Genomic DNA, 23,877 nt, shown 5'->3' on the forward strand with positions numbered 1-23,877 from the left:
TAGTTTTTCTTCCACCTATTGCCACTTCTCCATCTTCTTTGCCTAGTGCCTCTTTATCTTCCTAACTTCTAGATCTAGGGCTCAAAATATGGACTGCTTTCTTCTCTTTTTTACAGTCACTGCCTAAGGGATCTCATTCAGGCCTATGACTCTGAACACCATGTGTATGTTGATGACTCCCAGATGTGTATTTCCAGTCCTAACCCCTCCACTGCACTCCAGACTTGAATAGCTGACTGCCTATTCATTATCTTTTCTTGTAAATCTCCTAGATACCTCACTTGACATGTCCAAAAGTGTGCTTTGATTTTCCTTCTGCAGTGTGCTGTAGTCCTTACCTGTGGTCTTTTCTAACTGGCCACTCTACCAGTTTACTCAGTTCTAAAACTCACACATGCTTGACCACTCTTCCTGTTAAGAAAATTTGATGACACCACCTTCAAGATCTGATCATTTCCTCCTCCACCATGTCCACCATGGCTCTGGTGCCTATTGGCTCTCCCCCGGACGATTATAATAGCCTCTAGTCAGGTATCCTTGCTTTTGTCTTTGGCCCACAATGAGCGTGTTAAAACCTAAGTCAAATTATATCACTCTCTTGTCCAAAACCAACAACGGTCTTCTCATCTCACTCAGATACAAACTAGAATCTTTATTATGGTCTACAAGGTACTATATATTTCAAGGCTCCCCTTCCCCTTAATTCTTCCACTTTATCTTATACTCCTCTTTTCTAACTCTGCTTCAGCCATCATGGCCTCCTTTGTGTTCCTTGAACATGCCTGGCATTATCTTTTCTCAAACTTGATCTCCTTGCCTGATATGCTTTTTTCCTTAGATAATTGATATGACTGCCTCTCTCACTTTTACACCTCTTCTTTAGTGTTGCCATATGTGAAAGGCCTTCCCTTAACAGCCTACATGAAGTGGAATCTCTTTTCTCAACTATTCTTGGTCTTTCTACTATGTTTTATTTTCCTTCATATCAGTTATTACCACTTGTCATATTATAAATTTTTTTATTAACTATTTTCCTACTAGAATGTAAGCTCCATGGAGATTAGGGACTTTTTTTTGCCACTTTTATGATATCCCAGTGCCTAGAATAACAATATTTGCACATTATTGGTATTTAATAAATATTTATTGAATGGATTGAATGAATTAATGTTTAATGTTTATTTCTAAATAGCTGTGTAAGTCAGTATTGATCTAACTGAATGTTTTTTCCCCTCCACAGCACAATAGTCAGTTCTGTGCAAGGAAATACGTATCCCAACCAGGCTTCAGTTTATAGTCCTCCTCCTCCTGCTGCTGCTGATGTCTCTGTTTACCAGAATGCAGGAACTAGTGTTTCCCAGGTGCCAAACTACAGTTTAACATCATCAACACTGCCTCAACCAGGAGGCAGTCAACAGCTGCCTCAGCCACAGCAACCATATCCTCAGAAGGCTCTGCTATAGGACTTGTGATCCCTCTTTGTGGCAAATTTCTGCTAAATGCCACTGACAATGTTACGAGATTGTTTATTATCTTAAGGTTTGTGTATCCTCAGCTTATAGGAATCTATCTTGGTCAACAAGTTCAAGTGTTCAAGAAGGTAGAACTCTCTTCAATTTGCACTGACGTTTTAGAGGTTCTCCCCTTGCCCTTCCCCAAGGAGTGAAACTACTTACGTTTAGTTCCTTCATAATATGAAAGAACTGATAGATTATTTGTCTCCTAAAATTACCTGGTCTGCAAGAAGTCAAAATTACAAAAGCTGTTGTGGCAAATGTTATGTACATATTGCTGTGTAACTTCATTAGTGACCATTTTGAATCACAGTGGTGATCATGTGAATATATTTAACATTGTTAAATTAATTTGCATTGCTATTTTATTTTAATCATGAACAACTACTGTTTCATAATATTTTGTTTAGATTTAAGATGATTACACTGTCCTTTTAAACCGCAAGAGAACAAAGCTGTAGCATATTTACATGAAGACATTATGTTGTCCTTGTTTCAGTTTTGCATTAAACAATTCTTCCTTTGACTAATTGTGAGCTGAACATATGTATATTATGTCTTTGTGTAGCCTCTGCATACTACTAGCTGTCATCACACCAGCATACAGTAGCTACATTTTTGGTGCAGTTAAAGCAAATGATGATGCTCCCTTTGAAACTTACATTTTGGCGTGGTATTTCAGAATATTGTGGGACCATGAGACAAAATTAAGTGGGATCACATTCTTTGTATCTTATTTTTAAGGAAATAATGTTGATTTATTTTTTCCTAGTTGAAGATAATAATTAGGTTTCTAAGCTGTGTACTGTGTTTATTGGTGGCAGTGACACCAAAGATAGAGGCATTGGATAGAAGTGTTTAAACTGGAATGAAAAAAACATGAATTACACTACTTTTCAAAGTCTCTTGTCATTATTTAGGATATTAGCAATTTGATTCATCTGTCTTACCCCACTACTAGTCTTTTAAATATGTCTTTAACATATTGTATCCTTTAATTCTTCATTAAAATGAATATAAGTAGATGTTTGAAAATAATCTATATTCCTGATTTTGCTTAACAGTTTGTATATTTATTCTTGCCTTTAAACTGGATTTTTGGGCTGCTCTCTGTCTCTTTTAAAGGTCTAATGGAATTATTTTGCCTTCCTATTCAAGAGTATTTTTGAATGAATGTTTTCTTTTAATCCCCATATGAATGTTTTCCACTGACATTTTAATTTTTTAAATATTTATAATTTCCTTAGTTGTGCTATATTACTACTTAGGACTGATATTTGAAATGAACACTATTATTTGAAATGAAAAATTGAGTTGAGCATCACATTAAATGAATTGACGTAACAGGTTTCACGCCATAAATGAAAATGTTATTTTTATGTTACAAGACTATTTAATCAGGTAGCTAGCTTTTTTTTTGACAGATGAGTCCATCTTTGCCAAGTAATCTTAAAAGTGATTAATTTCATAGGTTAACCTTTAAAACACCATCTTCAACTCAAGTGTGTCACCTTAGTGTGTGTTCTGATTTTAGAGTATGTTGTCCTCAAGTAGTAATTTTAGAATTTGAATTCAAACTTTACATTCACACATTTTTTAATACATTGTTTTTTGATGAACATTGTCAAATACATTGTAATCTTTTTCATTCCAACTTAGGTATTCTAGTTTAACTGATTTACTTTTTCCCATCATAGTGTATTTTTCTGTCTTTTGATGATAAATTCCTGCTTACCAATGGCAAATGTGTCATTTTCCCATTTTATCTTGATACCTTTCATTCTGTAAAATCAATTACATATTCTCACTATGCGTTTGCCTTGTAAAAGATCAACAGTGGGGAAATGAAAAAAGGCTATCATTATTACAATGCATATGTTTTTCTTACCTATAACTTTACTAGAATTATAAAGGTTTATATAATGAAAACTTAAAACTGATAGTATATTAGTTTGTTCTTTTCATTTACTAGGTATAAAAATTCTAGTGGAAAAGAACCACTGGGCTTTCCATCTTTTAGATGAAATGGCAAGGACAAAAATAGGAAAGGATGAATAGGGAGCATAGGGGATTTGTTCTGAAACCAGTGTATGTGTTGAGCTTTCAAAAAATCATTCTTTAAAATATAGTCTATTTATTTAAGGAATAAAATTATTTATAAAATGAACTAACTATAATATGAATTTCTGTGAAGCAAATTTTACTTAACAGTTTATTTCCTTTATAAAGTTTGAGTATGTATCCATAAACCAGTGACATTTAAATGGAGAAATTCAGTCCAGTTACTACCTAGCATGAATAGCTGACATACCCCATGGCCAGTTGGATGTGATAATATATCACTGCCCTAAACCGACTGAGAGTAATGAGCAAATGTACTTACTGTGATTTTAGTCTTTTCTACTCTGTAGTGCTCCTTCACTATCCCTCCTGCTCAGTGAGAGACCTTTTTTTATGTGCCTAGAAACTGTTTTTTTATATGAAAAACTTCTGGAAATTTGTTGCTATACCTCTTTAATTTTTATATTTATAATGCTTTATTGACCACAGACATTCTTTTCTGAGTTTTCATATATGACATATGTAATTCAGCTTGAAAATACCTTTAGTCCAAATCTTCAAATTTATATGACAGATTAGTGTCCTGTATGATGAACTATGCAGTTATAAGAAATGTAAATTATTTTCAAAAATGTCCATTGGTATAGTTGGTCAAGTTTTCATCTGTTTAATACATTAAAATCACTGTTCTTTTTCTTATCTATATCCTTGGTTTACTTACCAATTGTACTAATAATTACAGCTTCCTGTTATATCATTTTAAAAACATATAATAACAAAACTAGTTTAAATTTTTCATTGTATCATTTTCCAGGTTTAAAAAATTTTTTTTCTTGTTATTAACTACTTATACCCCTTAAAATAGAATATATTTAAGAAACTTACCCAGTATTTTCTCAAAGGCCTTATTTTCAGTTATCTTTTATTTTAGAATCATGGTTTGATTAAGTGTTCTTGTCAAGTATCTAGATTATTTTCTATACTATTTCTATATAATGACATGCCTCCATGGTTTTTGAGCAAAGCTGTCTGAAAGTATTCTTTTTCAGTCTGATCTTCCTTTGAAATTTAAAATTAATTTTTTTCTGAAGTTTTCCTAGCTTCAATATTTTTTTTCTTGATATGAGTGTTTTAAACCTTAGTGTTTAAAATCTTAGATTGCCTTGCTGAACAAAATTTTACATTTTATTGGTGATAACTTGTGGCCATACTGCCTTTTGCTGAGTTTCTGACTCTAGTTAATGCTAATAGTTCCTGCTACCATCGTTTGCAGCTGCTAATATAGGCTTTATTTCTGAGAAGGATTTCATATTGAGTCAGCAAGCCCCTGTATAAAAGAAAAAGGGACTGGTTTTAATGAACTTTTGGTGGTGAGGAAGGTGGCAAGGAAATCTAAGATTTTAAACACTAAGGTTTAAAACACTTGAATATCACAAAGAAAAAAATATTGAAGCTAGGAAAACTTCAGAAAAAAATTAATTTTAAATTTCAAAGGAAGATCAGACTGAAAAAGAATACTTTCAGACAGCTTTGCTTAAAAACCAGGGAGGCATGGGGCAAGGAAAACAAAAGCAAAAATGAACAAGTGGGACTATATCAAGCCGAAAAGCTTCTGTACAACAAAAGACAACATCAATAGAACAAAAAGTATGGGAGAATATATTTGTAAATGACAGATCTGATAAAGGCTTGACATCCAAAATATATAAAGAGCTCACCCACTTCAACAAACAAAACACAAATAATCCAATTAAAAAATGGGCAGAGGAACTGGACAGTTCTCCAATAAAGAAATACAGATGGCCAACAGACACATGAAAAGATGCTCCACATCGCTAATTATCAGAGAAATACAAATTAAAACTACAATGAGGTATCACCTCACACCAGTAAGGATAGCTGCCATCCAAAAGACAAACAACAACAAATGTTGGCGAGGCTGTGGAGAAAGGGGAACCCTCCTACACTGCTGGTGGGAATGTAAATTAGTTCAACCATTGTGGAAAGCAGTATGGAGGTTCCTCAAAATGCTCAAAACAGACCTACCATTTGACCCAGGAATTCCACTCCTAGGAATTTACCCTAAGAATGCAGCAATCAAGTTTGAGAAAGACAGATGCACCCCTATGTTTATCGCAGCACTATTTACAATAGCCAAGAAATGGAAGCAACCTAAGTGTCCATCGGTAGATGAATGGATAAAGAAGATGTGGTACATATACACAATGGAATACTACTCAGCCATAAGAAGAGGGCAAATCCTACCATTTGCAGCAACATGGATGGACCTGGAGGGTATTACGCTCAGTGAAATAAGCCAAGTGGAGAAAGACAAATACCAAATGATTTCACTCATATGTGGAGTATAAGAACAAAGGAAAAACTGAAGGAACAAAACAGCAGCAGAATCACAGAACCCACGAATGGACTAACAGTTACCAAAGGGAAAGGGACTGGGGAGAATGGGTGGGTAGGGAGGGATAAGGGGGGGAAGAAGAAAGGGGGTATTATGATTAGCATGCATAATGTGGGGAGTGGGAGAAAGGGGAGGGCTATGCAACACAGAGAAGACAAGTAGTGACTCTACAACATTTTGCTATGCTGATGGACAGTGACTGTAATGGGGTTTGTAGGGGGGACTTGGTGTAGGGGAGAGCCTAGTAAACATATTCTTCATGTAATTGTAGATTAATGGAAAAAAAGGGGATTACTCCCTGATAGGATAAAACTAACTGCAAATCAATGATTAATGCATATCCTTAATTTTGATCTTTTAAAGGGTGTCGCATGATCAGCTATGGAAGTACATTTTTCTGATATTCCTTTCTCTTAAAAAAAAAAAAGTTCCTGTGTGGTGATCTCCAATAGGTTCTTCACAATGGTATAAAGATCATATCAAAGTGTGGGCAAAGGGTTTGTTTGTGTTTTTACAGAGGATCAGAGCCTAATTTGGCTACCCAGAAAACGAATTAAGATATGATATGAAGAACTTCCAACATCAACATCCTCTGAGTCATTCCAGAAGATGATCATCAAAAAACTTCAACAAAGATCCTGGTGCTGTTGCAGTTATAGCTGCATTCATCCCACCGGTTCCTGGACTTGCTATTGGAATGAAGGAGATATCTAAGCTGGCCTGTGCATATAGTAAAACAACAAATTTGACTGGATCTATACTGTCGGAACTCAACCAAGAATTAGGAGAAGTGGAAGTTGCAGTGCTCCAAAATCGTGCGACTGTAGACTATCTACTGTTAAAAGAACATATTGGATGTGAACAGTTCCCAGGAATGTGCTGTTTTAATTTGTCTGATTTTTCTCAAACTATTGAAATTCAGTTAGACAATATCTGTCATATCATTGATAAGTTTTCACAAATGCGTAGGGTACCTAACTGGATTTCTTGGTTTCACTGGATATGGCTGGTAATCGTAGGTCTGCTTTGGTTATCTAACTGTACTCCTATTCTGTTAATGTGTGCACACAATTTAATTAGTTTGTTAAAACCTATACATGCTTATGTTACTCTACAAGACGATATGTCAAAAAAAATAATCTTCCCATGTTTTCTTCCATCTGCTACTTCTATACCTTCTTCTTCCTTCCTAATTACAACCCTTTAGTAGAATTCGTGCCTCATATCGAAAATTACCGAGTATCATAATTCTTCCAAGTGGTAAAGATACCTCAAGACAAATGCTGGGCATAGAAGTCACAGGGCATAAATCTGCAAAGAAGTAAAAATCTAACTTTTCAAAGAATATTGCTTCTCTCTCACTTACCAACTATACATTTCCCTGTATGGCCCCGGAAGATGACTGGTTAGCCAGAGACAGGTAAGATTCCTCAAGGGAGGAACAACCTAAGACAGGCACAGTCGCAGGGGGGCCATCAGGTGAGAAATTGGGGATCAACTGAGGTGAGGCTTAGAACCTGTTTTGAGAGGAATCTGCATCCATGGATGTTTTGTTGCCCTTGTCTAGCTTGGATTAATACTTAGTCTATAGGCACAGACATGATCATCTACATTTGCCCTCTTACAGCACTAAATTATGTTTTCTACCTTTATCTTGCATCTACCTACCACTTCAGCAGTTTATTAAAAATAATAAGGGAGAAATGTGGGATTCACATATAAATCAAGTATAAAAATCAAATGAATAATATCTGACTTGATTGTTTATAGTTCATGATGCATGATCAAAACCAAAAGTTTCTGTGATATGACTGCCCTTGCACTGTTCACCATGTAAGAACTTATTCACTATGTAAGACCTTGTTCACCATGTAAGAACTTGTTCGTTATGCTTCAGAAGATTGGAGACTGTTGAGAATTAGGCTTGGGGTTGATGAATGATTGTGCATTGAGTCCCCTATACAGAATTTTATTAACAACCATTTGATTAATAAATATGAGAGATGCCCTCTCTCAAGAAAAAAAAAAAAAACCAGGGAGGCATGTCATTATATAGAAATAATATAGAAAATAATCTAGATACTTGACAAGAACACTTAATCAAACCATGATTCTAAAATAAAAGATAACTTAAAAAAAGTAGTTATATTTTTAAAAGGATAATATCCAAAATTTTTTATCTGACACTCCCATCAGTAACAAATATTCTTGAGTATGTATTGCCTCTAAATATGTATGCATATACATATTAAAAACTGCACAAGTTCTACTATTGGCCAAGTTCCTGAACCTCTCAGGCTGGTCAGATTTTTTAAATGCCTGATACAGTACCTGGTACAGAGCAAGTGCTCAACTGATGCTAAGTCGTTTTCTGCATATTGGTCAAAATCAATGTAAAGAACCATCCCAAGGTGAATTTAAGGTTTCATCTCAAGACTCAGAGACCCACACTCCCCCTCTGTGGTCCCTGTGTTATTACTACATAAGAATATGTGATCCTTTATAATGATGACTTGTCAGTGCATAAACATACCTTGTTTTCATTAAAGGCTAGTCATTCACTGGTGTCATTAGGTAATATATCTTCCATTGTACATATGGTTAAGATCAGGCATGTCACAGGAAGCGTGTCACTATTCCATGTAATTGCCAGATCTTTAAATAAAACAAAGCTTTTAAATATCCTAGAAATGTATCTGTACCTGACTATAGTTGTTTTCACGAATTAGTCTGCTGCAGTAACTTGAGAATCAAATTAACACTAGAACTGAGGAAGAAACATCAGTATGTATACCCTGAAAATATGTATTTAACCTTGCGAGCATTATTCTCAAGAATTGCATGCCTGCCTTGGTCTGTCTGAAGAAAGAATCTGCGGTGCTGCATTCATAAAAGTTTTTGTTGTAAATGTAACTATTGCTCTCCACCTGGGAAGGATTATTCCTTAGTGTTCTGAGTACTGGCAATGTCTTACACAGTGGGCATTAAATAATTCAGAATTTCCAAAACCTATGTTGGGTAAATCAGGATAACTTGTTTTGGTATCCTGATCTAAGTAGAAATCTCCCAGTCATCACAAGAACCCAAATGTGGGATATGGGGGGTCTGTCTGACCAGTTTAACTTTAGAATAAACTGCCAATCCTTCTTCCAAAGTCGTTGTACCATATTACACACCCATCAGCATTTGTCAATGTCCATCTTTGAATATTTTAATGGGTATACATGACATCTCATAGTTAATTTGCCTTCCTTGATGTGTACTTTTTCATGTGCTTTTTGGCATTTATATCTTTCTGGGTTAAGTGTCTGTTCAAGTCTTCCACTTGTTTTAAAATTAGGTTGATTGCTTTTCTCTCACAGTGTCATAGCAATTATATATTATGGATATAAATCCTTTCTTAAATTTATGTATTGTGTATTTTTTCTAAAGAACTATGACTTACCTCTTCATTTTCTTACTGATGACTTTAATGAGCAGAAGTTTTTAATGCTGATGATGTCCAATGTATCCATTTCTTCCTTCACAATTAGTCCTTTTTTCCTACTCCAAATGAGGCCAATTTAATACACAAAAGTCAGACAAAATACATTTATTTAATAAACAAAATACATTGGTGAGGGGATACAGGTGTGTTTCCATAATAATTTGTTTTAGCATATGCTGCCTGCTGTGAGTGGCTCATAAGAACCTGGGGTATAAAGAGAAAGGCTTTAGATCTTTTCAAAAATTTCTTAGGATAGAGTTGTCCAAAAGTGATGACTCAAGCCACGATGCTGAATTGTTTTTGCAGTTTTCAGAAAATACCCATCTAACCAGTTTCTTTTTACGACTGTATGTGTGCGTGTGTGTGCTTATTTGATAAACACACATACACACCAATTCCCCTTTACATAAAATTTCCCCAAAAGTTAAAAACAAAACAAAACACAAAACATGACAGCTAAATATTATGACATCCGGAATAGTAAACAAAACAGAACGCTTTACAAAAATGAATAAAATATACCATATGTACTCAGCTTCCACATGGTAGTACCCAAGTGAGGAGGCTGCTTGTGATGATGTCTATAGGGAGTTTCTTTTGGTGGACTGTTCCAGTGTAATTACCATTCTCAATTATTTTGATTTGGTTGTTGATCCATTGATTATTTAGGACCATGTTGTTAAGCCTCCATGTGTTTGTCAGTCTTTTTGCTTGCTTTGTGCAATTTATTCCTAGTTTTATGCCTTTGTGGTCTGAGAAGTTGGTTGGTAGAATTTCAATCTTTTTGCATTTACTGAGGCTCTTTTTGTGGCCTAGTATGTGGTCTATTCTGGAGAATGTTCCATGTGCACTTGAAAAGAATGTGTATCCTGTTGCTTTTGTATGTAGAGTTCTGTAGGTGTCTATTAGGTCCATCTGTTCTAGTGTGTTTTCAGTGCCTCTGTGTCCTTACTTGTTTTCTGTCTGGTGGATCTATCCTTTGGAGTGAGTGGTGTGTTGAAGTCTCCTAAAATGAATGCACTGCATTTTTTTCCCTCCTTTAATTCTGTTAGTATCTGTTTCACATGTTGGTGCTCCTATGTTGGGTGCATAGATATTTATAATGGTTATATTCTCTTGTTGGACTGAGCCCTTTATCATTATATAATGTCCTTCTTTATCTCTTGTGACTTTGTTTTGAAATCTATTTGTCTGATACTAGTACTGAAACACCTGCTTTTTTCTCCTTGTTTGCATGAAATATCTTTCTCCATCCCTTGACTTTTAGTCTGTGCATGTCTTTGGGTTTGAGGTGAGTCTCTTGTAAGTAGCATATAGATGGGTCTTGCTTTTTTATCCATTCTATTACTCTGTGTCTTTTGATTGGTGCATTCAGTCCATTTACATTTAGGGTGATTATTGAAAGATATGTACTTATTGCCATTGCAGGCTTTAGGTTTTGGTTACCAAAGGTTCAAGGTTAGCTTCTTTACTATCTTACTGTCTAATTTCACTCACTTATTAAGCTATTATAAACATGATCTGATGATTCTTTATTTCTCTCCCTTTATTCCTCCTCCTCCATTCTTTGTATGTTAGGTGTTTTTTTTTTGTGTGTGTGTGTGTGTGCTCTTTTGTGTTTCCTTTGACTGCTTTTGTGGGTAGTTGATTTTATTTTTTGCCTTTAGTTAGTATTTGACTGGTCCGCTTTCTTTGCTGTGATTTTGTTTTCTCTGGTGACATCTGTTTAGCCTTAGGAGTGCTTCCATCTAGAGCAGTCCCTCTAAAATAACCTGAAGAGGTGGTTTGTGGGAGGCAAATTCCCTCAACTTTTGCCTGTCTTGGAATTGTTTAATCCCTCCTTCATATTTAAATGATAGTCATGCTGGATACAGTATTCTTGGTTCAAGGCCCTTCTGTTTCATTGCATTAAATATATCATGCCATTCTCTTCTGGCCTGTAAGGTTTCTGTTGAGAAGTCGGATGATACCCTGATGGGTTTTCCTTTGTAGGTGACCTTTTTTCTCTCTCTGGCTGCCTTTAATACTCTGTCCTTGTCTTTGATCTTTGCCATTTTAATTATTATGTATCTTGGTGTTGTCTTCCTTGGGTCCCTTGTGTTGGGAGTTCTGTGTGCTTCCATGGTCTGAGAGGCTATTTCCTCTCCCAGTTTGGGGAAGTTTTCAGCAATTATTTCTTCAAAGACACTTTCAATCCCTTTTTCTCTCTCTTCTTCTGGTACCCCTATAATGTGGATATTGTTCTGTTTTGATTGATCACACAGTTCTCTCAATATTCTTTCATTCCTGGAGATCCTTTTATCTCTCTCTGCATCAGCTTCTCTGCGTTCCTGTTCACTGATTTCTATTCCATTAATGACCTCTTGCATCTCGTCCATTCCGCTTTTAAGTCCTTCCAGAGATTGTTTTATTTCTGTATTCTCCCTCCTTAGCTCTTGCATATTTCTCTGCAAGTTCATCAGCATGGTTATGACCTTTATTTTGTATTCTTTTTCAGGAAGATTGGTTAAATCTATCTCCTCAGACTCCCTCTCAGGGGAGGATGTCTAGGTTAGTCTGGTGTGTAGCAAATTCTTCTGCCTTTTCATGGTGATAGAGGTAGTCATAGGCAGTTGGCATGTGTGTCAGCTGGGATATTAAAGTCCCTTTCCACTTGCTCCTGGCCTTCCTTTCCTGGGAGAACGGTGACCCCTAGTGGCTTTTACTGGGCAGCTGCATGCAGACGGGGGTCTCTGATTCTTGCCCCACTACTGTGGAGTAAGCTCTGCACGGTTGCTGTGGGCGTGGCCACTTTTAGGCTGCTGCTCTGCTCTGGAGGGGCTGCACCAGAGGGGGAACAGGCGGGAGGCTGTTTATCACTGTGAGGGGCCTCCAAGCTGCATTGTTGCCCAGGGGGTCGGGGTGCCTGGAGTTTCCCGGGATTCCCAGCTGCTGGGCTGTGTGTGCCGGGATGCCTCTGTCCAGCTGTGAGGCCCCTGTCCCTTTAAGACCTTCCAAAAGCACTCACTTTTCTTTTGTGCCAGGTCCCTAGTATCCAGCACACCACGCACTGTGTGTCCGTGCTCTGGTGCGGATGGCTAGGGCTGGGTATTTAGCAGTCCTGGGCTTCCTCTCCCTCCCTGCTCTGACTCCTCTCCTCCCGCCAGGAGCTGGGGTAGGGGGCGCTCGGGTCCTGCCAGGCTGTGGCTTCTATCTTACCCCCTTTGTGAGGCACTGGGTTCTCGCAGATGTAGATGTAGCCTGGCTGTTCTACTGTATCTTCTGGTCTCTCTTTTAGGAATGGTTGTATTTGTTGTATTTTCAAAAATACATGTTTTTGGGAGGAGATTTCTGCTGTCCTACTCATGCCACCATCTTGGCTCCTCCTTGCCATTCTCAGTTATTAAGTTACATGTAAGACATGCATGACCCATTGGGTATTTGTCAGGTGACACTGGTGCTTCTGTTCATGCCCTGTTCCATCCATCCCCCGGCAGCTGTCCGCCTCAGAACCCAAAGGCTATTGCGAACTCCCAAACTGCTACCTCAGGGTACCCCATGCATTGGCTCAGAAGGGTGACCTGCATGGCTGGGGACCCACCTTGCACTGGATGGCCCCAGGCTTGTGGTAGGCCACCTATGGGATGCCCCCTGTGAGGAGCTCCGGGGGAGCTGTGGCTGAATCCTTCAGGGGCAAGGTTAGAATGGATGTTTCTAAAACCTAGTCCCTCGCTTTCAGATTTGAATGCTTTCATCTCTTTTGCTCGACGCTCCAGCAGGCTTCGTATTCCTTCAGTGCACTCATTCTGCAAGATCAGTATCTCTTCTTCCATCTGTTGTGGGTTGGTGGGGGAAGCAAAAAGAAAGTGCATTTATTTTAAAAAGTCTATAAACTACAGAAACAATAATTATTCTGGTTTAAAGTGAATCATAAAAATGTCCACTCTGGCTATTTTAAAGGATGTACATTTAAAAATCAAAGAGATGTACTGTAGGAATCATATATAACTTATATTGTTAAAATGTGTAAAATGAAGTTCTTAAAAGCAAAGGTAATAATCTCTATTGAAATAATAAATCAAGGCAATTATCATCAATGGCTACCAAATCCATTAGGTAAAAAGATTGAAAAAGAAAATGTGTAAGGAGAATCTAGCCTTATTAGATACACCATAAGGTCACTCTAATATAATAAATATGGTACTGGTGTAGGAACCAGTAATTAGTAAAATAGAAACAGAATGAAGTTTGTAAGTTTTAATGCAGGACAAAAGCACTAATTAATTTAATGGGAAAAACAACACAGGCACAAGTGGCTAACCATCTGGAAGAAAATAAAAATGGAATGTCATCTGATACCATATTCCAGAAAGATCAGAGCATTAAGTGAAAAACAAACAAAAACTATAAAGTTTCTATTAGAAAGGAGACTCTATGTACTTACAAATCAGTGGTTGGGTAGCCATCATAATCAGTTTTGGACAACTCAAAGGTTTACAAAATATATATAGCTGACTATGAATAGTTTTTAGTGTGAAAAAATACACAATAAAGTCAATGACAATGGGAAGAAGTTGATGGAGAAATTGTTAATGAATGAGAATATCTGAGCCCATTCATCAAATATGACTTCCAAATGGGACAACTGGACATTATATAGCTTTTGATGTGATGCAAAAGGAAGTGTAACACAGTAACCCTTATGAAAATTCCTCACAAAAATTTTTAAAAGGAAAAAAAATTTGAAGTAAATATAATCATGCCCCTAGATCTAATTACCAGTTTACAGGAAATGTAAAGAAAAGAGGAATACGTTAAATGACACCATGAGGGTCGAATCAGCCAAATTCAAATGCGAGAATTCCTACAAAGCAAATGACCCAGTCCACAATAATAAGAAAAGGGCACAGGAGACTAAAAGGCTTAAAAGACAATCAAATGCGATGTCTACGCCATGTTTGGGCCCCAATCTAAATAAACCAAGAAGACCTTTTTTTAGATACAAAGGGAAATCTAAGTATGGACTGAGTATTAGGTAATCTTAAACATGTATTATAATTTTGTTAGTTAACACAATGGAATTATGACTATGTTGAAGTAAAAGAGTCCTTATTTCCTTATCTGTGTTAGGAGTGAAATGATTCAATGCTGGGATTTGCTTTAAAATATTTCAGATACTCTGCCCCCTATTCTGCTCCCCTAAAAAGCTGCATGTGGAGTCAGGAAACAGATTAAATATAAGCAAGATACTGATAACTGTTGAAGTTGGGTAATGAGTATTTGGGGACTTCATTGTACTAGTTCTTAATAATTTCACTAATACTTTTTGTGTATGTTTGAAAATTTCCATAATACAAAGTTTTTAAAAAATAGGAAATAAAGAGTATTTGTAAAGAAGTATTAAATTAGGTTTCAAGATACTTGAGGACTTAAGCCAATACTCATTGTTCTCTACTCAGAAATCTAGCTCAACAAATGTGCTTAATTTTTATGTATCTTTTTTTTTACTAAGTTATCATTGATATACAATCTTATGAAGGTTTCACATGAGCAACATTGTGGTTACAACATTTACCCATATTATCAAGTCCCCTCTTATGTATCGTTTTTTAAAGTGCCCTTTTAAAAACACACAATTTAGCATGGAAACAATGCAAAAAAAAAACTGCCACATAATATGATAAGATGTAATAACAGATTTATAAAGTAAAGCAGAAATACAAAGGGATGGCGTACTTCACTCTATAGGGGAAGAGGAGTAGGGCAAAGAAGTCTTCTCAGAGAAGGTGACAGAAACTGGATTCGGAAGGAAAAGCACAAGTTTACCAGAAGACAAGGGAAGGGGAAGATATTTTCAGCAGGGGGAATATGGGCAAAGGTATGCAAAATGATAAAATGTGTCTGGGGGATTACAAATAGGCCAGAATGGACTTTGGTAGGGTGAGTTTGAAAATTATTAAGCTCTAAGTACTAAAGTGTTACAAAGGTTTAGAGAGGGCACTTCCTAATGAAGGTTGAAAGAGAACCTAGATTGGACACAGTGCTTCTTCTAAGGGAAAGATATCAAATTGTTAACTGGTGATTTCTGAGTGGTGAGATTAAAGACATTTTAATTTCTATTTGTTTCTCTATAATTGCCAAGTTTAAAAAATTATGTATTTGTAAAATAACTTTTCCACTCTTTTAATATCTACATATAAAATACCCAATTCATATAGAATTAAATTTATATATCTGTAAGGATTCAAATAAGTTCAAATTTTTCTTTTATATCTTTTCTATTTTAAAATTTCAAAAATCCATTTATTAACAACATTTCATTCAAAGGACCTAAAATAAAGGATAGGCTTGTACTGAGTATTTAACTAATTTGAATGCCCTGTATATTATCTGAAGGAAACTCATGATAAAAATATTACACACATTAATGCTTATCCACTTTTATCCAGTAAGCACAGCTTCAATTTTGTTTGCTGAATTAGTTTTGTCATTTAAGAAACTCAGCATATTTTTCAATAAAAATTAAAACTAAGATTTGTGATAGGTTATATTAACTCCCATTTCTTTGAAAATATCTTATTTATTACTGTAAATAAGAAAGGTGGTTTCACTGGATATAAGACTTCTGAGACTTCTCTCCTAACCTATCTTCTCTGAAATCAAATGTGTGAATATTTTCAGTTCGGAAGGTCCTGTAAGATATTCCAATTGTCAATTCTTTTTTAAAAACTACCAACCATTTTGTTGATATTAAGTGAAATATTCAGGGGAAATTAAAGGAAATGTTAAGACAAAGAAAAGCCCATTTATACTTTGGAAATACTGCCACTTTCTATGCATGTATGAAATTCACATAGAATTTAACATTTATAGTTATGTTGTCATTTTGCTGAAACTTAAATGTAAATGAAGCACGTTTTTTTTTCAGATGACTGTTTCTTATCTGTACAACCGGTAGGCACAAAGTACAGAAAATATGGATGTTACGATGTTGTCAAATCATACCATGGGTATATCACTGTCTTGGTAGTTGCCAACTGACTGACCCCAAACTGCTTTATAGTCATGCACTTCACTTGAAATATAAACATAAGCCCTAAAAATCAAGCAGCAACTCAAAGCACTGTAGATTTATTCCACTGTTTTATTATTTTTAATACTAAATAATCTTATGTATGTCTATTATCAAATACAAACCACCACAACCAATCTACCATATTAATATAGCCATTATAAGTATTAGCTCAACTCACTTTAAGTGTGATTTGTCTTTATTTTATTCAACACCTCATAAGCATTTTTCCACATTAATGCTATCTTTATAGCCATTATTTAAATGGTTGAGTAAGATTTAATTAAGTGGCTTGGTCATAAGCACTTAATTATTTTAGATGGTTAGGTGTTTTAAACCATTATAAACTATGCCATAATTAACATATTTATGCATATTGCTTTTCCTGTATTCAGGATTTCTTTCCTCTAAATTCTTTGCTTAACATTTTCAAAGATCAATATATACTTCCAAATTGCTTTCCAGAATGCATTAACAATGTATGAGAGTGCCACTGCACTTCTGGCAATGGAATTAGCCCTATGCCAACATTTTACCTGGTTTTGTAGAACATAAAGGCCTTAGTTCATATATTGAAATAAGACTACACCTAAGATACTAATTAGCATTCTTGGAGCCACTAGGTGGAGCTAAAAATACAAATAAAACAGTACCAATATTTCTCTCATAACACTGTTACTGAAATACTATAGGTTCTCTTTTAGTGATGATTTTGTAGCATAAGAGATGGAACTTTAGATTATATTTTAAATATGCAAGTTGAAATCAGGCAGATTTAGGAATTCTGTACATGGGACAACTACATTTTTCTAAAAATTTATATGTGTTTCTGTCTTCCCATCTTGAATGAGAAGCACAATTGAGATAATTTTTAGAGGCAAGTAACTCTTAAAGGAGCCAGTAATAAAGACAGCTGTGCCAGAGAAATAGCAACACCTTATTTAGGTGGAGTTTTTAAGAACATATTTTTTTAAATAGAAATGAGGTATTCTATTTTTATCACAAGAACTATAAAAAGTAGAGGAAAATCTATGGGCCAATTAATGGTCCAGAAGCAATGACAATTTTTAATAGACAAAACCATTAGGCACGTGTTAACTTACAATGGACCTAAGACCATGCCAGCTGCTGGGAACTTATGGCTCAGGAATTCTGGAACACAGCATTCAATCCTGGATACAAGTGATATTCTACTACTACTCAGAACAAATGCCTTTCCTCTCTTTCTTTCTCAAAAGCTTCTACCCTTCGTTCTTTCTCCAACACACACACACACATACTGCCTCAGTACCTTAAAGGACACAAGTGAATTTAGGGATTCTAGTTCTAATATATATGACAAAGAATAAGTAAAATAAATAAAGCTACATCCAAAAATAATATTTTCAGCCTGATTCTTCATCTGTGTAAAACTGGTTTTACCTTCTCTTTTCTAGTAATGCATCAATCTGTACAGTTTCAGACCAGGGATGAATGAATAAAGTATATTCCTGATCCCTTTTCCTTGTCTCTCTCAAGCAATTACTGAAGTTTCTTCCTTCACTATCCAAGTTTCTCTCCAATTTCTTTAGGTACAACTAGGTACACAAAAGAAGTGAGGAAGACGGAGCCAGAGCTATCCTTTTACAATTCAACTGTCTTCACATAACTCCACATCATTCCTCTAGCAATTACTACTTAAGTATATTCCTTTAATATATCACACTCATTAATTTTAAGGTTCATTACTGAATCAGTAATTTTAAAGAAAAAGAAAACACTACGAAAACTAGAATTAAGGAAATATGGTATTGTGAAAACAATCTAATGTCACCTCTGTCATCACGAAAATATATTTATGAAATGATTTTGATGAAAGCAAATACTGGCACAATTACTTTTTTCTATTACGTATACCTTTTGTTTTAAGAGTGCCTTGCGGAGGGAGACCCTCTGCTCAAGCTCCCGAAGCTCTTGAGCATGTTGTGCCTCAGCCTGCATTTTGATCTTGCTCTGAAGTTCAGTCAACAGCTCGAGTTCCTGCTGCAGCTGCATTTTCAAAGCCTGGCACTCTGCCTCCTGTGCTTCATCCAAATGCGGCTGAAAGAAAGAAAACAGATATATCCTCCTGTGAGCTATCTTTTCATGACCTATGGAAAGGAGGAGGTGTAAGTTAAGACAGACTACTCTGCTATAGGGCACAACTGTTCTCTTTTACATCTTGGAATAAACATCTCTGGAAAAGGAAAACACAGCAACCAATGATGGCATTATAAGAATAAAGCTATCATAAACTATTTGGATGATGCCTAAATAATCATTATTTTTTAAAGAAAAACATAGAATCTGATTGATATAAGACTGTGAATCTCTTCTCTCCAATGGAAATAACTACAGAACAGGGACAAGCATGCTACAGCTTATGGGCCAAATCTGAACAGTTACCTGATGTTTTGTTTTTCAATAGTCCACTAATTAGGAGTGGTTTTTTACATTCTGAAATGGTCACATTTTAAATGGCTATGTAAATACCCACATAATAATCTCAATTTTTCCTCCTAAAATATTTACTATCTGGCCCATTAAGAAAAAGTCTGCAAACTTACATAGCAAATATTTTGTACCTGCACTCAAATGTGACCATCTGGATAAAGTACTACTCTTTGAACACTGCTTAACAAAGTTGCTTCTCCAATCTTGATACACTGTTGGTATATGTACTAAACCTCTGCAAGGCACCAGCAGAGAGCCTATGTGGAACCTCATGTCCAAATGTATCAAAGAGAATTACATTTGCATCATGCATATTTCCAAGCAATGCTGAGAACAAGAAGAATATGATGGACCACCATGACTATTTCCCAAGGTGCAGCAGAGTTTTCATTTCCAACTTAATATTTCAGTTGTTGGGATTTTATTCAGGCAGTGGAAGGAAAGGGGCACTAAATTTGTTTTGCCTAAGTAAAATAAACTTACAGCTCGAGTGGAGAGCATTTCATTAATGTTGTGGTCATACTGCTCAGTTAAGATGGCTAAGTTTTGGGTCTGCTTCTCCTAAGGGTTTACTCTTTAGCACCATGAGCAAAAACCTGAAAGTCAGCTAACTAATCTTTCAAAGGTCAAAGAAAAGTTATGAGGCAAGAGAAGGGACAACCCTTCTTGTGGTAATGATAGAAGACATGAACTACATAAACATTTTTGAGATAAAATAATTTGAGTTCAGAAACAGAATAACTCTGGCTTTTAAATCACAGGTTAATTATTCTATGAACTCAAGTTTCAACAAAACTTAGTAAGATGAGATCTATTTTATAAGGTATACCCATCAGGCCTACAAGTAACAACACTCATTTGCTACACAAAGGCAGAACCTATAGTTGAAATTATTTACCTCAATATATATACTGCCAGATATTGAATGGTTGACTAAGTGTGCAAATGCATGTATGACCAAACACTCTTGTCAAGGAACTAGTTCACACTCATTGCTCCCATACTACAAAATCAAATATATATCCTTTTCTGCATTTTACACCAATTGAGGTACTAAGTCACAGTCATGTACCTTTATTCTGTGAAGGGTCAAGAAATGTCTAGCTAGAAAGACAAACTCTTGGTTTAGTTATGCTTAGCACTGCTCTTAAATACTGCCCTTGGTTAATAAAATTCTTCCAAGTTAGCCAGAAATGGAACAATGAAATTTAGAATTCTCTTCTGACTTTGTGAAACAGCCTCCATTCTTTAAAAAACTTTTAAATATTCAAATATATTGCCAAGAAAACTATAGTCACTCCATATCACTAGCTAATGACATAAAGGAATGCCCTGGAAAATTTTTTCAACAAGATTAATACTTTTACCAAGAACAAACTATATTCCTCAATGTTTCACTCAAGTGAAAGCAGGATAAACATGTTCCAGTTGTTTCTTAATCACTTAATACTGACAAAACATCACCTAATGGCAGATGAAGAAATGGCAGATAAACAATAGGTGTTTACCCAAGTCATTCCTCAGAAATGGTGCCCCAGTGTCTACAAACACTGTCAGCTTACCTAAGTGTGCAAACTGAAGTCCTCCTATCCCCCTTAAAGTCTTGGAGAAAGTTGGAATAGTTGCAACTATTGAAGTTGAACTACTACTTAGCAAGTACAAATTTACCTTAAAAAGTTGCAACTATTACTTATGTAAGTGAAATGACATGATGTTAAAACAGAGTCTGTTTTCTCCAAGAAGGGACTAGGGTTACCAAAGGGAAGGGGTTGGGGAGCGTCGGTGGGGAGGGATGGAGAAGGGGATTAAGGGCACTCTTATTAGCACTCACAATATAGTGGGGTCATGGGGAATGCAGCACAGCACGGAGAAGACAGTAATGACTCTATAGTGTCTTACTATGCTGATGGACAGTGACTGCAGTGGGTTGGGGGGGACTGGATAGTATGAATGAATGTTGAAACCACAATGTTGCCCATGTGAAACCTTTTTAAGATTGTTTATCATTGATACCTTAATTTAAAAAAAAAGAGTGTTTTGTTCAAATTGTGAAAGTAGATAGATATATACAACTAAGAGGAACATGGTGATTTTCTTTCCCACTAAAGTAACAGAACAATTTCTTTTACGGAAAATCTTGAGCTTATGTATCGTGAGAAGGACGCTTTCTATCTGAAGTCTAACTACGACTGTGAGACATTATTTTTCCCCTTTTTTTTTAACAATATCTGTGAAAATCAGACTAGTGTCTACAAGCATTCAAACTGAGAAGGCTGCCACAACAGGGAACAAAGAGGAAGGGCTAAACAGCAAACAACTAACCTCTCCCAAGCCCCAGAGAAATGAAGTCGTGTCAGAGTTATGGTCTGACCAAAGACACTAAACAAGCTTTCAGTTTGGTTTACTTCTGGGTGCTGCTCACTTTAAAACTGTAATTCATTTTATAGACATGCTTTAAATATCTTTTGGTGGGAAACCCTACTATGTAACCATTACAAAGACAAAATTAATCTGGAAAATCATTAAGAATTCTGATTGTGATAAGCATTAACTAATGACGGTTATGAGGGTAGTCAACATACAAGCCACTCTGTAAACGATGTTCATTAGCTGTTTTGAAGATACAGCAAAGTATAAAATTTTACTTAAATTCACAAGGAAAGGCTGAATCTTAGCTTTGCTTCTGTGCTTTGTTCAGGACAACTTGTATGAATGGAGTTGAATAGGAATCAGAGATACCACTAGGTGTGGTTTAGCTTCTGGTTTGGACACAGATTACTTCTGTGAGTGAATTTCACTTCACTTCAGGAGAGTTATTCAGGTAAGTGTTGTTACCTGATAGTTTTATAGTTAAATTGCCAAAGAGTTTGAAAAAGGGGATAAAGAAGATAGTGTGGAACCGGGGCCTTGTTGGATGTAAATACAAGTTTACAATGTGCAGACATGTACAGATTAACTGAGGTACTACTGTGGGTGACAACATATATAGTGGGTCGTTTTGGTTTTTTGTTTATTAAGATTCATGTGATCATACTTCACATATTCATTACAAGTTATAAAATTTGAAAATTCCTTGGAATTGTTAACTCTGGCTGATTTTGGTAGAGGGGGCCGGACCAGGTGGCCTAAAGAACAAGGAGAGGGAAACCTTTAACTTTATAATAAATACACTTTGGCATCTTTTAAATTTTGTATCATATAAATAAATTTCTCTATCAAAGCAAATACAAAATTTAAAGTCCTTTGATATTATATACCACCAACACTTGTCTTTCCTTATTTGTCTACAAGAGAGCATATAATACCTTGCTTCACTCTGATGTACTAATTAAAAAAATACACTCCAACTACACATGCCCTGGTCTTACCTATATTACCAAACACAGAAAGAATGGGAGTAACAGTGTGATAATTCCACTATTCCTCTAAAGATGAGTATTGACAATGAAGGGAGAGGGGGTAAAAAGGCATTTTTCATTCACTGGTATCTGTACTAATTAAGAACTTACTGCCTCTTTTGGATACAAATCACATTCAGAGGAAATAAGATTCCAAAACTATAAAACTTGGAACAACAGAGAGAAGCCAGCAGGTTAGTATGTGATATGTAGATTGTAGTATCAACACTGGACATTTGGGTACACTTAAAATGAGAATTTTGAATCTTATTTATGACACTTTCCACAGTTAAAAAGTTCTGGCCATTTTTTGGTACTCTGCTGAGAAATACACAAGCAGAAGTCTGTAGCCATAGACCCTCTACACCAACACTAACCAAACATGCTGAAAATGAAAAGAAAAAAAGCTTATTCAGTTTCTTTATGACAGACATCTGGCTTAGACTTTCACTGTTTACATGATGCCTTTTATCTGTTCTCCTTTGTCAAGAAGCTTAGGCTAAAGGTACCTTCAGACTCTTAGGCTGCTGTCGAACCTGCATGACATGCTTCCGCCTTAGATCTCGCTCTCTCCGTTTATTACGCTCCAGCTGGTCAGTGAGCTCGGTTTGATGCTGCAGTCTCATCAACTCACAGCGCATCTTCTGCACTGTGTTGAGGTGGCAGAACTCCAGTTCTTGCGTGGATTCATGCTGTCGCAGTAGCATTGCATGCTCTAAGTCCTTTTGAGCCTTTCTTTTATTTAATTCCTAATCCATAAAAAAAGACAAAGGTGTAATTTGCTGATGTACAATGCCAGGAGAAAAAAAATCCTAAGAAACAGAATAACCAGGATATATAGATGTAATCTTCTGATTTAATAATGGCTGCACAGTGAATATTAGACTTTTATTACTGGAACTGTAGAAAATGGGCAATTAGTAGTACAATTGCCTTATCTGTTCATTTACTATTTATACTACTTTAAGCAATAAGCTTAAGACATATCAAATCTGTCCCAAGAGACTTAATGTCCTTTCTACTCTGTTTCCGTCATTTATGTTTCCTAATTTTGTATTGAACAGGATTTCTAAGTCATCCTTTGAATTTCTTCAGAGTATACATTCAATTCTATTACATGCAGCATACCCAGTATAGTGCAGTGGTTAAGAACACAAGACTCTAGGGCTAGGCTGCCTGCTTTCTAAATCCTGGCTCTGCTACTGACCAGCAGTGAGTCCTTAGGTTAATTACTTAAACTCTCTGTGCTTCCATTTCATTACTTCTCAAATGGAGACCATAACATAGCTGTTTCATAAAATTAACATGAGGGTGAAATGAGTTCATAAGTGGAAAGCTGTCAGAATACCTACCTCATGATCAATAAATGTTACTACAATTTTTTTCAGTTTAGAAGATCAAATGTACAACACACACACACACATACACTCACACACTCTGTCTCTTTTTCTATGTAGAAGGAAGTCAGACGTGCCCCC

At 35.9% G+C, this 23,877-nt stretch overlaps 2 protein-coding genes across 3 annotated transcripts in view; one reads left to right on the plus strand and one right to left on the minus strand.

Moving 5' to 3' along the window:
- LOC140845599 (signal transducing adapter molecule 1-like) overlaps positions 1–2,552 on the plus strand; it is a 63,222-nt gene extending 60,670 nt beyond the window's left edge. The window contains exon 15 of the mRNA XM_073220191.1: positions 1,241–2,552. Within this exon, the coding sequence (XP_073076292.1) occupies positions 1,241–1,463 (223 nt within the window). The 3' untranslated portion in view covers positions 1,464–2,552. The remainder of the gene's footprint in view (positions 1–1,240) is intronic.
- A 7,016-nt stretch (positions 2,553–9,568) lies between these two features.
- Positions 9,569–23,877, minus strand: part of LOC140847803 (serine/threonine-protein kinase TAO1-like) — a 199,140-nt gene continuing 184,831 nt past the window's right edge. For both annotated transcript variants that reach the window (XM_073229158.1, XM_073229157.1), the window contains 3 exons: positions 22,909–23,148; positions 18,426–18,608; positions 9,569–13,290 (listed from right to left, as the gene is read on the minus strand). In XM_073229158.1, the coding sequence (XP_073085259.1) occupies positions 12,964–13,290; positions 18,426–18,608; positions 22,909–23,148 (750 nt within the window). In that variant the 3' untranslated portion in view covers positions 9,569–12,963. The remainder of the gene's footprint in view (positions 13,291–18,425; positions 18,609–22,908; positions 23,149–23,877) is intronic.

Source organism: Manis javanica, chromosome 2 (genome assembly GCF_040802235.1).
Source record: "Manis javanica isolate MJ-LG chromosome 2, MJ_LKY, whole genome shotgun sequence".
Lineage (NCBI taxonomy): Eukaryota > Metazoa > Chordata > Mammalia > Pholidota > Manidae > Manis > Manis javanica.